Raw genomic sequence first — 16,883 nt, 5'->3', positions numbered from 1 at the left:
TTCTGAAGCACACAACAGACATCTGTGTGGTGGCTCTGCAGGGACTTGGAAAATATGAGGATATCATCGAGATAAACCACCACACAAAACTACAACAAATATCGGAGGACATCGTTAATGAATTCCTGGAAAACTGCCGGGGTGTTACAAAGGCCAAAAGGCATTATGAGGTACTCATAATGGCCTGTTCTGGTATTAAACGCAGTTTTCCAATCGTTGCCCTCCTTGATCCTCATGAGATTGTATGCCCCTCTAAAATCAAGGTTCGTGAAAACCATCACTCTCTTGAGGCGGTCAAATAACTCCGTAATCAACGGAATTGGATAGGCATTCTTAATCGTGAAACAATTGAGACCACTATAATCAATACAAGGTCTCAGTTCACCACTCTTCTTCTTCACGAAGAAGAAAAAAGCACCAGCAGGGGATGAGGATTTGAGGATGAAACCTCAAGAAAGTGTGTCTGCAACATACTCCTCCATGGCCTTATCCTCCAAGACGCATAAAGAGTAAACACAGCCACGAGGGGCTTTGGCACCAGGTTGAAGGTCAATTGTGCAATCATACGGCCGGTGTGGAGGCAAACTACCAGCTTGACCTTTGTCAAAGACATCGCTAAAATCGCAGTACTCCTCTGGCAGGGAGGAGAGTGAAGAGGTGCACAGGGCCTTGGCTACCTTCTTGAAGCATTTCTTACTGCATTGTGGCAACCAGGAGAGAACCTCAGTACGGAGCTAATCAAAAGAGGGGTTGTGCTTCTGTAACCCAGGATAACCAATAACCAGCGGAAACTTAGGTGAGGAAATAACTTGGAATTGGATTATCTCATGGTGAAGAGCCCCTATGGCCATGGACAATGGAACCATCTCATGAATCACATGGGCAGGCTGCAGAGGTCTCCTGTCAAGAGCCTCAATGGCAAGTGACGTGTCACGCAGCTGCAGTGGAATAGAGTGCTTTGTTACAAAGGCAGCATCACTGAAAAGGCCTGCAGCCCCAGAGTCAATTAGAGCCTGTATCTCGATGGATGACTCAGCCCAAGAAAGAGTGACCGAAACCAGGGGCTTATCCTTCTGGATAACTGGGGACAAAACAACGCCACCTAAGGTCTGTCTGTGACAGGACCTCAAGGTTCGGGCGTTCCCTGGACGGGTAGGACAAGACTTCAAAAAGTGACCAGGCCACAATAAAGGCACAATCTCTCCCTCCTCCTAAAGATTCTCTCATTCACAGAGAGACATGTGAAGCCCAAGTGCTTGGGTTCATCTTCACTGACCGACTCGGTACCAGGAGGCATGGGAGGTGAGGGAGGCATGGGTGGGACTGCAAAGCTCAGAGGCAAATGTACAGGAGGCCTCCACAAGCACTCATTAAAAAAGTCTTTCTGTGAGTCTGGAGTCAATGAGGATGGCAAACGTGATCAACTTCTCCAGCTGGCAATTAGCTGACAGCTGAGTGGCCAGCTCAGAGAAAGAAGGGCTGAGCCCAGCCCTGACAAAACCAGAGTTTAGCATCATGAAAGCATTAAAGTGACACTTAACTCTGGTTTAAAATAATAAAAAGTTTATTCAAGTATGTTTTCTTAGCTTAAAAAGTTATTTTTCGCAGCTTTGATCTGATTTCCTTGTTACAGGGTGTCTATGTTCATTATACATGGTCCCACTGTATGTAGGATCACAGCCACCCTCCCATACTTGCTAATCAGATGGATTATGGGACTTTTAGGGTGGTATTGGCTGGTTTAATAGAAATCACTTGATATTCGGCCTGTGTGTACTGGAGTCGGTCCAACAGAAGCCGGCCGATCGGGTCATGACTGAAAAAGGTCTGCAGACAGGCTCCCAATCAGCACTCACAGCCAATAGAGAGTTCTGGCAGGGGGGCCGTCCCCCTGTCAGAACACAATAGCAAGCAGAGGAGATCACTGTATTAATATCAGATTGTTAGTACAGCAGCTCCTTCTGAGCTGTCAGTTTTATTCGTTCAACCCAGAAGGGTTGAACGAAAAAAAAACTCCTGGTGTGTATTAGGCTTTAGTAAAGACAACACTGGCAGAAGAAGATTGAAAGCATCACTTCCCCTGTGCTGACCAAGGAAAGGACTTTTATAGAAATGTAGCAGGTATGTTGTAATGCAATTTCTCCTTTTGGCCACAAGTTGGAAACAGAGAGCTGCTGACTGGTCCTTGCAGAAAACAGAGAGAGAGAGAGAACACTGGGAAAAAAGGGGAGTTTCAGGAAGTGCTGAGGGGACAGAAGAGAGGGAAGTACTGAGGTAAAATGGAGAGAGAGTGCTGACAGGAGACAGAGCAAAGGAGATTGCTTAAAAGAGAGGGAGATACCAAGGCTCAAACAGTCCTTTGCTGGGACACTTAACAGTGAGAAGAGGAGGAGTGTGTGAGGGGAAGAAACTGAGGTGCCAGAGAGAGGAGAGAGACACACGCTGACACCATGGACTGTGTGCCCCTACAGAGGAGAAGGGATATCCTGAAGCCCAGAAAAAAAGAGTCTGTGAGCATAATAAGGAGAGCGGTCTGAAGAGAGAGAGAGAGAGAGGGAGAGAGAGAGTGTGGTGAGGTGACAGGTGTGAGGAAAACCACTGAGACTGAGGAGACAGAGAGACTCTGGCAGCATCAAAGGGGGAGAAAGCCAAGCTTTTCCAGAGAGTGCCAGGAGAATGTTGCCTGGAAGTGGAGGAGTGAGGACACCTGAGGGGAGCCAGGAGTAGAGACAGCCACATGGTCCACTACTATTTAGTCCAAGGACCCTACTCAGCAGCCCAGCACCACTCAACTCAGCAGAGATGACCCACGCCTTTCAGAGATCAAGATACCCATCCAGGTATTGGGTCGGCCACTGCCTGTTCACCTTGTTTCACTACCAGTCATCTCAATTGGCCATCAGCAAGCGATCCAGTGCCTTACAACTTTGCTAGGAGCATCAGGAGCCTGATCCAGCGCCTGGGACTATTGTTGTGTCATCGCACAGAAGACTGGTGAGCGGGTGTAAACCCAACATCCTTCTTGACACCATACTGACACTGCATGCAGACACCAATATCCCTTTTTAGTGTCACTGGATGCTTGTTTGGAGCTACCATCTCTAGTAGTTTGCCCTTTTAAACCGCTACCTAACGGAACATTCTGTAGGATTACTGCTCCATGCCAGCTTGTTTAAACCTACTCTTAAAACAAGGGCCCCACTATTTGTTAGCAGAAGACACTAGTATTCTTCACCTCAGGACCTGCAACATTACAGAACTGTGCTTACTGTACTTGTGTAACCCTTTTCTTTTCGTTGTGTGTTTGCCTCTCAAAGGTGTTTGCGACACAGACGGAGCTGAGAAGTTGACAAGTCTTCGCTCCTCCCTCTCAGGGCCTGTGTTAAGGGCATATAGATTACTGCCCTTTCTTTACTTGCAGTTGCTAAATATTGAAGGTTGTCTTTTCTAATGTATTAGTTATTTGTAGCAAGGTTTAACAGTGTTGTAAGTTTCCATATGTTTTAAACTGTGCTAATATATTCAACTTGTTTATCACTACCAGGTGTGTGTCTATTTTTGGTGATAATCCACAGCTAGGAGAACGGTATTTACCTCGTGTCCTTAAATATGTTTGCAGTAATTTTAATTAACCAGGTGTGTCAGAGGGGCTAAGGCTGTTCTTGGAGTCGAGGCGCAGAACGGAGAACCCAAAATTTAACCAACGACTACTTCGGGGTGGCGCTAGAGACACAAACATCACCAACATCAATAACTGCACTGATTCATTTGCTGTTTTCCTAGTGACTGGAGTCCAACATTCTGCCCTTCAGTCCATGGGGTTTTGTGGAAATTTTGGCATTCATTTAGACTTTCAATAATCCAACAGAGAGTAATAGTGATGAGGAGGGCAGGAATATGGTCAGCTTTTAGCAGCCCCTTCCCTAGCATTCCTACTGGTTTCTATGTAACAGACAGAGTAACAAATATGGGAATGTCTTACAGGGCTGTCACCATGGTAAGGCTGATATTGCTGATCCTGACCACAAATTATTTAAACAGTCTTGTAATCTCTTTTCATGGACTGATTGATTTCTGTTACAGACATTATGGACACATAATTTTATGCCTCAGATTCACGGACTGGCCATCCATTAATTGAGAAATGGATGGAAACTCAGGTTTCAAAAAACTCTATTAACAAACTTTGGAGTTATACTTTATTTATACACCTACCTTTCTTGAAGATCTGCCCAGGTCCCAACAGTTTTGCTTGATGCCATTAGCTAATTCTGTAAAATTAAAGAACAAAGGAAAAAATATTGTAAAACTGAACATGGTAAGTGAGTGAAGGAAATCTAGTAATTTGAGATTTAACTGAATAATTTAGCAGCATTATATTCATCCACTGTGTATTGCTAATTCACCGTAGGATTTTGTGTACATCTTGCATATAAAAAAAAATATCTCTGTGTCATATACAGTTAACTCCAAAAACTGCAAAAAAAAACATGATTTTACTTGCTCATAAAATAAAAAAAGGAGAAATACTTTGAGGGATGGAGGGTAGAAGAACAGAAGAAAGGATGAAGAAGCACCAGGATAGAACCTTGTAAGTAAATCTTGAGTATATGGATACTTTAATCTGTAAGGTTGCAAGATACTTGGACAAGGGTCAAGCAACCTATGTGTTAAGCATATGGATATAATTGTCTCCATGCAAAGGATAGTCATACACAATACTTTTTGGGGTTGTAGAGATCCTTGCACTGGAAACAGTAAGATCCCAGTATGCATAATAACTGAGGCCCAAAAATTGATAATGGAAGTGAGTAGAGGCACCTATTAAAAGGGGAAATGCTTGAAAGTATCTTGTGTGTGAAAAACGTGGGCCTTTATTGGTCATGGGATACACTTATAACTATAACCCCCCTCCCCATCCCCCCAAGTCCTGCTATACCAGACCGCGGTGATCCCCTGCTATCAGACATGGAAAAGCCACTTCACAGGTCCAGGGATTTGAACCCCCCAAGGCTTAACTTTGTGTCTGTATCACTTAGGCAGTAAGGACTGCAGGGATTCTAAGTAGCCAGCACCATAACATGGATAGCACTGACAAATCAGAAGCCATCTAGCCTGTACTGTCAACAATGCAAGGAGAAGAGAGAGACGCCGGGATTTCAAATCCCCAGACAAGTGAAGCGGCTTTTTCGTGTCCGACAGTGGGGGACTGCGTCAGTCTGGTACAGCGGGATCAGGGCGGGTGGGGAGGGGATGCAGTGTAAGGTGAACTTACACTTTAAATTTTAATCAAAATGAAAAAATGCAGCAGGAATTGAATATAGTTCTATGGCAGCATACACTTTCATGGTACAACATCAGCATCAGTGCGAGGGTCACATTTACAAGTATGTTCAAACTGTGTCATTTGTTGTCCTGGATCGGATATAAAGAGTAAGGAAGTATTTAAGTTGCAGGTAACACAAAATTTCAGAGTTGGATAACCAATATGATTCCTGTAGGGACAATAATGATTTAAAAGGTGGAAGTGGTTAGTTTGTAGGTTCTAATCAATTTTGATGCTGTCCAAGCTTGAAAAGATGACAGGGAAACCCATGCTGGGTAAAACAACAGGTTCTTGAGAAAAGATAGTAATGGTACATGTGGGGAGATGAGGCCACAGTGTGATTTAAGCCTATTTCAAAGAGTAAGGGAATGCTTTGTTATAGGTTGTACTGCAATCAGAAGGATTTATTCATAGGAGACTCAGAATGGGTTGCAATCGATTTCTTCAAGGCCTACGGAAAAAAGGGTTTCACAAACAAAATCATATTTCAGTAGTTGTGGGGTGGGGCTGCATAGAAATATTTTGTTAAATTAGACATACCTAGACATACATCCTTAAATTTTAGAATTTTTAGGGTACTTTTGGTAAGTTTGGGCTTCGCTGGGCCCCAATAAATCGTGACACATGGTGCTGTAAAATCCACAAGTAGTGTGCCGGGAGAGGGATGGGTAACACCCTAAAGAGATACATAGTATTTAGCAAGATAGTCATTTTGACTGCCCTGATCCTGCCCAAACAAGAAATAGGAAGGACCATTAAGTTAAAAGAAATAATAGATGATTTAGCATGGAAGAATAATTAAGTTTATAGAGGTTGTCAAGGTTTTTGGTAATTTTATACCTAAGTAGGAGAGGTGATGTGAGGACCAGGAAAACTGAAGTACCTCTTGCATCTGGAGGAGTTCAGGATGGGGCAATGTTATATTCAGAGCTCTGGACTTCTGTGGACTGGCTGTCAAGCCCAATGTGTTGTCAAAGAGATAAAGAATCTGTAGGAGGTTAGGGGCAGAAGTGGGAGGGGATGTCAAAAAAAGAAGACCGTCATCCACAAAGAGACAGGGTTTATGATGCTGTTCACCTATTTCTAATCCTCTAATATTAGGATTAGAGCAGATGAGTTTGGCAAGCAGTTCTATGGCAGTTCTATGGTATGCAAACAAGAGGAGGGGTAGAGGGCATCCCTGTCTGGTGCCTCTGCCTGTCCGACTGATAACCAGCATATTTCTGATATGCCTTAGGGGTCTTATACAAGGAAGAGGCCCATTGTAGGAAAAGTAGACCAAAACCCCACCATTTCAAAGTGTAATGAAGATAAGGCCATAAAACAGTATCAAATGCAAGAAAGCAAGCAGGGATATACTCGGCATGGGCTTCCTCGATCAGCAGGGTCACCCTACGGATGTTGTCTTTAGCTTGGTGGAGGGGTATAAACCCAACCTCAGTCTTTGTTGACCAATGATCCAATTAGAAAGTTGAGATGGCTGACTAGTATTTTAGCTAAATTTCTAATATCTGGGTTAAGGACGTAAATGGGTCTGTAATTGAACCATGCGGTGTCATCTGTATGTGGTTTAGGGATCATAGAGCTAATTGCACTTAGGATTTCAGCAAATTTTAGATATATATAATAAAAATTTTAAGAAATATATATTATCCTGGTCAGGGCGCTTCTTTGGTTTAGGAAATTTGACAGCGCAAAAGTTGTTCTACTGATAGTGCCAGGAGGGTGATTTGTGCAATGAGTTTATCAGCCTGAATGTGATCAAAAGTCCCTTCTGTGGCATACAATAAATGTTTACTGAACTTGTGGAGTATCTCAAGTGTTTTAAGTCTGTCTCTTACAAATAAACATGAATGCATGCTAAATGATTCCCAGAAAATGATGGCTTATGTAAGCAAACATAATGCGAGTTATCTGTTTTTAGAAAGGTCACCTTTCTCTATAACCTAAAACTGGTCATACATGGATCAAAATTTAGCCGGTTCAGCATCTGTCCATGTATGGTCGTTCCTGTTTGAGAGGAGTAGAGTGAGTGAATAACTCCTCCCAAAAGGGACTGTAGGTATATTTTTACTCTAAAAGGATGGGGTAGTAATGGCTCAAACTGCAATCCAGGATGCCAGAAACCATAAGTCAGTGTAGGAATATATTGGCATGGGGCAATAAAGTGATAGTTCATAAACTGGGTAGGATGGATGATGATATCTAGCAGAATGGGTGGACAGTCCACAGCTCAGGGCAGGCCTCTTGAAGGAAGTGGAAGCACACTCCAAACATGTAGAAAAAAAAGCAAAGGAAGAGATGCATTCTAAGTGTAGACAGTGTAGAATTTAATGGTACAAAGATTAAAAACACTCACATTGAGGTAAGTATGTGTCAGCTTGTGGAAGTATTCCTACACTGTCTGCACTTAGAAGGCACCTCTTCCTTTACTTTTTTTTTTACATATTTTCACTCGATCAGCACTTGCAGCCAATCAGCTGCAGCGCTAATCAGTGTATTCTGGAGTCTCTCTGCAAAAATACAATAGCACAGCTGGAGGATTCCCCATCCACCCTGATTTTTTCCTTCTTTTTGATCAGCTGGCTGATGAAAAAAAGAAACATCTATGGCCAGCTTGAATCTGAACCATCTGAGCGATCACTGCTCCAAATCATTTACTTGTGTGGGTAAATTTTAGTTTGAGGAAATACATTTTGTAAATGCCAGGATTATTTCAAAAGATACTGAAAAAAATATGAAAGGAGCCTCCTCTTGATGACTTCAGACATTAGATGCTCCACAGAGAGCATACAATTGAATTGGAGTGAGTACTGGCTCATCGGACAAAAGTATAAACTAACCAGTTGGTAAGAAGGCACAAAGATTACTATGCCAGGTCATAGCTGAAAAGATAGCAACTTGCATACTCAACAAAGCACATACAAAACCAATAATTTGCACATACGATTATCTACATAAACAATGCCTCTTCTGTGGAAGAGCCAAATACTCATCTGCAAGGGGCAACTGTGTTTTGAGAGGAAAGTCCTTTATTATGGAACCCCTTAATGAAGAAATTCCCTGAAGCTAAGAGATACTGATCGGTATATTGTTGTCATGGTACTATGAAATACTGCAGTGTAATTTTGCAAATACCTTATTTTTCTTGGATGGGGTACCTGAATAAGCCACCAAGAAATCAGTCATCTGAAGATAATGAACAGATTTCAGCATGACAGGGGTTATATATATGTGTTTCCTTTTAGCTGGTATGTCTTGTAGACTGACTTGTATTCTGGTGTTTTTTTTAAAGTTAATAGAAAAGAAAACCTGTTAAAATAAATACCTAAGGAATGGTGGATTTGAATATGGAGCATTTCATTGTTACAATTGCTAGCACAACAGTTTTGCTTCTAAACTATATTTAAAAAATACTAACATTTTTAGAACAAATACTAAAGTAAAGCCATTTTGCTTCAGTATTTAACTTTGCTTGACTTTGCTGAAATTTAACTCAACTTCAATCATATTTTTTGGTCATTTATAAACCAGAAAAGCTGAAGACATCAAAAGGCCAGCAAAATGAAAAAGTAAAAAAAAGTAAAAAAAAAAAGTTCTTAACATTGATTTTTGTTTTTAAAAGCTGACAGATTTCAAAGAGCTTTATTTTTTTATATCTTATATTTATTACATTTATTTCAGTTGTTTCTCTCTAAAGTGAGCTAGCAAAGAGGTAATTGGGACTCCAGTCCTTACCAATTCAATATTTTCTCCGTAATTGCAGTCTGTCAATATTGAAAAGCCACTTGTGCTTTTGTGTGTGCATGTTCGAACGTATTAGAATGAATACTTTTTTCAAGGTGGACACACCTTTGGGCTTCATTCCACAGTTATTGGACTCAACTGATAAGAATAAGAATTCAGAAAACCTTTCTGTCATGCCACATGCAGATGAGAATAGGGTCAAATTCAGATATGTAATTTCCAATAATAATTTTTCCCTTACCAATAAAATGAAAAAGTGAGGCATGTAATAACACCATTCAACAGTTTTCACTACACAATTTAAAGCATTCTATTTCACAATAAATATAATTCCATAATGAAAAAAATATATTTTTGCAATGTCTCAGATACATTTAGATGTACAGTAGATCATGCACAAGACAGAAACATGACAAATTATTTTACTTGCCTTTAGACAGTTAAACAATATCACCTATGTCTCGTGTAAATTATTACTAAATCTAGGTTGGCAAATCTTTGTGCAGATTCGCCCGGGATAATTTTTTTTCAACCTTAATGCACTGCTTGACTGTTGAACTATGGCCATCAGGCATATAATGTAAAAAGGGGCTTTTAGATTAGCCAGTTCCCTTATTGTTAAAAAAAATGGGGGTGGGGGGTGGGGGGGGGCTTAGAGCAGCCACAGTGTCAGTGAATTGAAGTCTGTTGTAGGGAAAGCATAGGAAAAGCTGGTGAACTGCATAGGGGTAGAGTTCATTCAATTAGGAAACTTTAACTAAATTCTAAATGGGCTATCTCTTTAGGAAATCAGCCATTTGCTGCCTTTTTATTCTTGTTATTGGGAGCTGTTTGGCTTTCCTTTTTTTTTTTTTTTTTTTGAAGTCAGTGGTCACTTTTAGTTGCTGTCATGTTCAACTTCTTTCTTTGCTGCAAAGCTTACCTATGAAAAATGGGCTTTTGTTTCGAAGTATATTATTTTGAGATTATCATTTTTTTGGGTTATATTTTTATTTAATTTTAACAGGGTCTTTAACTTAGGTTCAGCTGATTTTTTGTTGTTGCAATATTTCTCTTTAATAAAAAGGGGCCTTTTGTTTTAGGGTGGTATTTTGGGGATTTCCTTTGTAGGTTTTTTATTATGTTAAGTTGGGGCCTTTTTTTAAGTTAGCACCTTTTTTAAGTTTGGGGTGCTTTAAGCAGCATATTCATTTGTTACTATCTGTTTTTTAAGATGTCTTTTGTTCGCAGCAAGCTTCTGCATCAATTAAAAGGAAAAAAAACCTTAGTGCAAAAACAGCGTGCACCTAAACCACCTCACATTATATTACTCATATACAATCCCCCCCCCCCCCCCATCCCTCTAAATAAAATAAAAGTCAGGCATACACCAGTTAGGCATACACCAGTTAGTTAGGGGGATGATGTCATCAAAGATGGACGCATTTCATGAGCGTGCGCACTTGGATGTATTGCAAGTCGCGCTCCTTTCTCATATGTCTCTTGAGAAAGGAGCGCGACTTGCAATATATCCAAGTGCGCATGCTCACGAAATGCGTCCATCTTTGATGACATCATCCCCCTGCAGCCAGCTGTCCCTTGTGTTTCACGCCTCGTTCTGAGGTCGCCTTCCGGAGCCGGCTTATACATCTGTCGGAAGAGCTACTGCCAATGCTATCAGCAAGGAACTTATATGGCCCAGGACCCGGGAGCATCACCCTGACATACCAATACCATGTTTGTTAGCGCCATCCAAATGTGAGTTGATCTAATTATGTTAATAAAGCTGTGTTTTAAAAAAACTACTGCACCCAGAGGCGCCTCTCCACTTGTGTTTTTTTGTGGAATTGAATCCCCACTATACTGACTTTTTACTTATTTTCAGGATTCCAGAACTGTCACCGTGCATATTTCGATCTGTGGATACATGAAGGCAAATTTGCTATTAAATCTTCGGAGCACAGATCATACCTTGAATGTTGTGGTAGGTGGGTGCACTTACATTTCACTGTGGGAATTGAAACTGCTGCACTAGTAATACAAAGGATTAAGAAATACCATGAGTCAAGTACCACTTGAAGGAGATGGCACACAAAACTTTCCAAATGATCCCCAATGAAGGAAATGTATGACAAAGGTTAAAATTTTTTAGTGAAAAATGCCAAAAAAGGATGTACCAAAAGCCAAAAGGCTAAAACAGTTCAACTATATAAAAAAAAAATGAACACGAAATGGTGCTAAAAAGTTATCTTTGCAAATTCAGAATTAAATTGGCTAACCACCTTCTACATATGTTCTTAAGAAACTAACTTTTCATTGATATTGTAGGTGTAGGATAGGTCCACTATAAAACAATGTTGGCCATGTTTACCCAAAAAAAGACCATTGTTCAATAATTATTTTTCAATCATTCAAAAAGTAACTTAAAAATATTATCTACAATTTTTTATTCACAGAGTATTTTTTTTTTGGGGGGGGGGGTCTGGTGTTAATTTGTGGCAGTTTAATTTGTTTAATTTAGTGTTTTTTTTTATTTTTGTTTGCATGTATTTAACATAGAGCTCCTTTTTGGGGACAAGAACAATTCTACAAAAGGTAAAAAGAACTTTAGTAACCCTCATAAGCTATATAACACCATTAGTACCCTTAAAATAACCAAAACACCTTAATTTTGCCTTCCTGATTGACTTTAATGTTTTTTGCTAAAATGGCACAAATCCAAGGAAACTGTCCATTTTGATTATATCTATTGGGGGTCTTTGAGAACTTCAATTTAGAAATAATGGCTGAAATCATACTGTAAGTTTCTTTTTAGAAAATATAAAGCATTCCTGTAAAACAGTTTTAGCCGTATACAACTGGTCATCTAGTCAGCAGGCAAGAAAAAACAGAAAATATAAAATGAAGAGAGAAAAAAAATAGAAATATTCAGCCCAGTTTTTTCTGACATGAAATCAGCATTACCATTTCTGTCACCCTGCCATCAAAGAAACAGCAGCTTCCATCAGCGTCTGTCAAAGGCAAAACAGTACACTATGTAGCCATTTAAACTTATAAATATCAACAAAAGTTACATTTTCATTTCTTCTTGATGACTGTTCTGTCTGTGCTTGACAGATACAAAATAGCTACTGTATTTCTGAAACATTTTCCTGCAATATAATTCTTCAACTGAGGGCTATTTGTCTTTTTTCAACATTATCCACTATGTAACCCAAGGTCCTAAGCCTAAACTCAAATTGCCTGTATGTGACAGCATTGTATTATCAATTTTACCAAAACTTCTTGTGTATTTTTTTTCTACCAAAATCATACTTTAAATCATTTGAAGGCCCTTTGGAGGAAAAAAAAAGATCTTTGAGTGTGATCAAGCTAGTTTAAGGGGTTAATATAATGAACCAAATCCATTATTACCAGAAATACAACAGGGTAGTTAAAGTCATTGCAAGTTAAAGAGGATCCTCACCCAACATGAAAGCGGTGTTAAACCCAAAAGATAACATTTATTATATTGCATTAAATGTGGTGGATGCATTCATTTTCATTTTTTAGGCTTTCTTTCTTTTATATTCATCTGGTGATCCAGACAGTAAGTCTGTTACATAGTTAGGTTGAAACAAGACACTAGTCTATCTAGTTCAATCAATTACATTTTAAACCAATTGTTTTCAACAGAACAATCTGCCCTTCAAATGTAGATAATAGAATTGGGGAAGGTAAGTTTACGGTTAGAGTTAGAGGGTGACAATAAACTATATGGGAAACAATAAGGGCAGATGGAGTTGGATTCAAATTTCATCCAAGGTACCTTTGAGTTTGGGATATTCTATTGGGCAATCTGAGAAAAGCAGGCTGCTAGAAAGTATAACCATAGATTAGGTAATCCTAGGCCGCCAGTAGACTGAGATTTATATAAAACATGTCTAGAAAATCTAAGTCTTTTGTCTTGCCAGATAAATCTATTAACCTCTTTTTGTAGATTGTCAATAAAGGTTTTTGGGCTAGTGATGGGAACGGCTCTAAACAAATATAAAAGTTTAGGTAACAGATTCATTTTGACAGTCGTGACTCTTCCTAAGAATGAAATTTGATAGGAACTCCAGACTTTAAGTAAACTTCACAGATGAGATACACATGGTGAATAGTTCACAGCAAAAATTGAAGATAACTGTGGTGTGATGTATATGTCGAGATAAGTTATTTTGTCAACCGACCACTGGTATGGAAAGGATCCTCGGAGTGCCTCACACTGAACAGCGGGTATATTAATTGGGAGAGCTGTAGATTTTGTAATATTTACTGAAAGAGGTGAATTTAGATAATAGAGAATAAATTGGGAGGGGAGATTTGGGGTTGAGTCAAAAAGAGCAAAACGTCATCCACATATATGCAGAGTTTAAATTGAGACGATTCAATGGGGTACCCAGTTATGTCCGGGTGTCGTTTAATAGCTATTGCCAAGGGTTATAGGGCTGGGGTGAATAATAAAGGTGACAGGGGAAACCCCCTGCCCTGTGTGAAAAACACCCCTGTGTGAAAAACACCCCTGCCCTGTGTGAAAAAGTCTGAGTTGCAACCCAGTAATTTGATTCTAGTTTTGGGAAGATGGTAAAGAGCCTGTACACCCATTAAAAACTCATCTTTAAAGCCCATACGTTGTAGTACCGAAAACAAGTAAGACCAGAGTACGTTATCAAAAGCCTTGTTAATGTCAAGGCTCAATAGAAGGACCTGCTTTGCATGGAGGTTAGTGTCTTGGAGAACATTTATAGTCAGACGAATATTATCTGTGATGAACCTATTCAGAATGAATCCTGATTGATCAGAAGAGGTCAGAGTTTCTATAATATTAGCCAGTCTATCAGCCAAAGCACGACTAAAAATTTTGTTAATGAACGATATCGGTCTATAGTTTTGTGGGAGTGAATGATCTTAAAGGGGTTTTGGCAATAGGGACATATTGGACAAGGTCATTTCACTTGAGAAATGATCACTATTAAGAATTTTGCTAAACATAATGGTAAAGCGTGGGGTTAAAATAGGGGCATAGTGTTTATGGTAACTGGCAGTAAACCCATCTGGGCCTGGAGTAACCAAATGCTTTAAAGATTTGATTACTCAAAGTATTTTTTCCTCTGTAAAGGGAGTGTTGAGAGATTCTAATTTGGGAAGATGACAAGGAAGGAAGAGGAAGGGAGGTTAGTCAATTGAGTGATGCCTGTGAGGAGGGGATAGGCAAGTAGAGTTGAATAGAAGTTTTCAAAAATGTTAAGGACATCCTTAGGGAGTGATACTATATTACCCATGGCATTGCAGAGTTTATATAGATGGGGGGGATGCAAGGTATGATTAAAGTGGAGAGCCACCCTGAAAAAAAAAAAAAAAAAAATCACCAAAAATCTTTTAAAAATTACAAAAAAAAATTTGAAAAAAAAAATTTTTTTTTATACTTACCTAAACCCTTGTTGCTAGGCAGTCTTCCTAATCTGCCTTTTCCTTTTCTGCGGTGTGTTTTGCTCCTCGATGAGTGCCCCTGTTGTCTTCTGGGAACTGTGTGTGTTCCCAGAACACCACGGGGCCATACACAGAGTGCTGCGCCGCTTGTGCGTGTGCAGTAGGAAACTGGCAGTGAAGCAGCAAGGCTCCACTGCCTGTTTCCCTTACCTAGGATGGCGGTGCCGGGACCCGAGAGCCGAGGGACGGGTCGGCCTCGGGCGGCTGACATCGCGGGCACCCAGGAAAGGTAAGTACTTATTTAAAGTCAGAAGCTACAGTGTTTGTAGCTGCTGACTTTTATTTATTTTTTTTTTTTTTACGGCCAGAATCCCGCTTTAAGTTTACGGGCAAACATGGAGGATGCTGTGTTGCTATGTAGGAGAAATTTGGCTTTCGACCATCAGGGGGATTTTTCAACTTTGGCTGATAACAGGGTATTTAACTCCAACCATTTCTGAGCTTTTAGTTGTCTTTTAGATAGTGTTGGGTTTCCAATTTTTAGTCTATGTAATTTATCTAATTCTGTGCTTAATGTATAAATTTGTTGCCAGCTCTCTTCATTTTTCCATGAGGCAATACTGATGAGAAGGCCTCTTAAAACTGCCTTGTGAGCCACCCACAGAATACATGGCATTTAAAGTAAAGTACTCTTGAATAGCAGTAGAAATTTCTTGGTGGGTAATGGGATCTGTAAGCAGAGAGTCATTTAAATGCCAAGTGTATGGAGTGCCTGACAAACCAATTAGAGTAGTAGATAGGGTTACAATGTTATGGTCAGAGATTGATTTCAGAGTTAGTGGAGTTAGCTAGAATAATGGGAGTACAAAAAATGTAGTCCTACCTGGCAAAAGAGTCATCAGGGTGGGAATAAAATGTGTAGTCCTTAGCTCCGGAGTTATTTGAATTCCAAGCATCTGTTAATTGTAAGGACTGTAGTGTATTTGGGGAATGCTTTAGGCCCCTTTCACACTTGTACGACTTGTCCCATGATTTGAGACTGCAAAGTAGCATGACGAGTCATTCCTGATGATTTCCAATGACAACCATTCATATTAGTATGACTTCAAGTCGTACCAACTTCAAAGTAGTCCCTGCACTACTTTGGTCCGACTTTGATGCGAGTTCAGTTTCATAGACCTCAAATCTCCCTGAAATCGTGGCCGCAAAATTGCAGTAAAATTGCGGCAATTTCATGCGACTTTGAAGCTGTGGTAGTATGATTGGGGCCTTAGAGAAGAGAGAGGCAGTGCTCCTGTCTATCTGGGGGTGGGCCACAAGTTTAAAGTCACTGCCTATAAACATATGCGCTGAAGAGCATCTTTCAAGGATTTTAAAAAAGGCTGTAAAAAAGGAAGCCTGTGCTACATTGGGAGCATACACATTCGCAATCATAAGTTCCCGCCCTGCTACCAGACAGCCGATTATAAGAAATCTGCTGTCTGGGTCCCTGAAAACGTGTTGTACCTCAAAGGGGAATGTGTTATGTAACAATATAGCTACCCCTCTACACTTCAATGAGTACAGTGTATAAAAAGCCTGTTTATACATTTTGGGAAAGTAGGTAGGATCATTATTGGAGGCAAAATGAGTCTCTTGTAATAATATAATTTGCGTGCCCAACCTTTTAAAACTTGTAAAAGCTTTGTTCCGCTTATGGGGGAAGTAAAGCCTTGCACGTTATGCGTAATGCATGTAATTACCATTGATAAGATGAAATCCTGTTAGGTTCATCTGAGAGATATAGTAAAAGAGGTAGTAACTTGTAAAAATTCTTCTCCACAAGGGCAGTGCCCACCAGGGAATACCATATAAAGTAAACAGCACTATGACCACAACAATTTAAGCTTTGTCTGATATGCTTCAGGAACTTAAGAACCATGAACATAAACATAAACTGTAAAACAAAAGAAAAAAAAGCATTCTAGTTTTGTGCTGGTACAACTTAGGGTCAGGATGCAAATAGCATAAACCTGAAACATAAAAACCTAAAATGTAAGGGGTGGATGAGCCCCTAACTCCAGAAGTCATATCCAGAGTTTCAAAAGAAGTCAAGATATGAGTGGGGTGGGATGGCATAGCATGGACCGCCGCTGAACTAGCCTACTGAGCCTGAAATATTTGCAATATGCAGGCATGTCAAGTGATTCATTTTATGGAGACAGACCGCAAAATATCGCAGTCTGTTTCCATGCATGGGGACCTAATGAAAACCTCTTTTGAAAGAGTGGAAGGCATATAAGTATAACTCCATTACCAACCAGTTAATGAGAGTCTTTCTACCCCCCCCCCCCAAAAAAAAAGGGGGATGGGGTTGATGCAGCATCAATAAGGCTTT

General features: G+C 40.0%; 1 protein-coding gene across 4 annotated transcripts in view; it reads right to left on the bottom strand.

Annotated features, from left to right (window-relative positions):
- Positions 1-16,883, bottom strand: part of LOC141110788 (uncharacterized) — a 117,847-nt gene that overhangs the window by 94,992 nt on the left and 5,972 nt on the right. For 3 of the 4 annotated variants that reach the window (XM_073602407.1, XM_073602409.1, XM_073602410.1), the window contains exon 2: positions 4,216-4,271. In XM_073602407.1, the coding sequence (XP_073458508.1) occupies positions 4,216-4,262 (47 nt within the window). In that variant the 5' untranslated portion in view covers positions 4,263-4,271. Of the gene's footprint in view, positions 1-4,215; positions 4,272-12,016; positions 12,064-16,883 lie in introns of all 4 variants that reach the window. The other variant, XM_073602408.1, reaches the window with a different exon arrangement.

The sequence above is a fragment of the Aquarana catesbeiana genome, linkage group LG10 (genome assembly GCF_042186555.1).
Source record: "Aquarana catesbeiana isolate 2022-GZ linkage group LG10, ASM4218655v1, whole genome shotgun sequence".
Taxonomy (NCBI): Eukaryota; Metazoa; Chordata; class Amphibia; order Anura; family Ranidae; genus Aquarana; species Aquarana catesbeiana.
The sequence above is the reverse complement of the archived record's forward strand: the minus strand, read 5'-3'. Positions and strand labels throughout refer to the sequence as shown.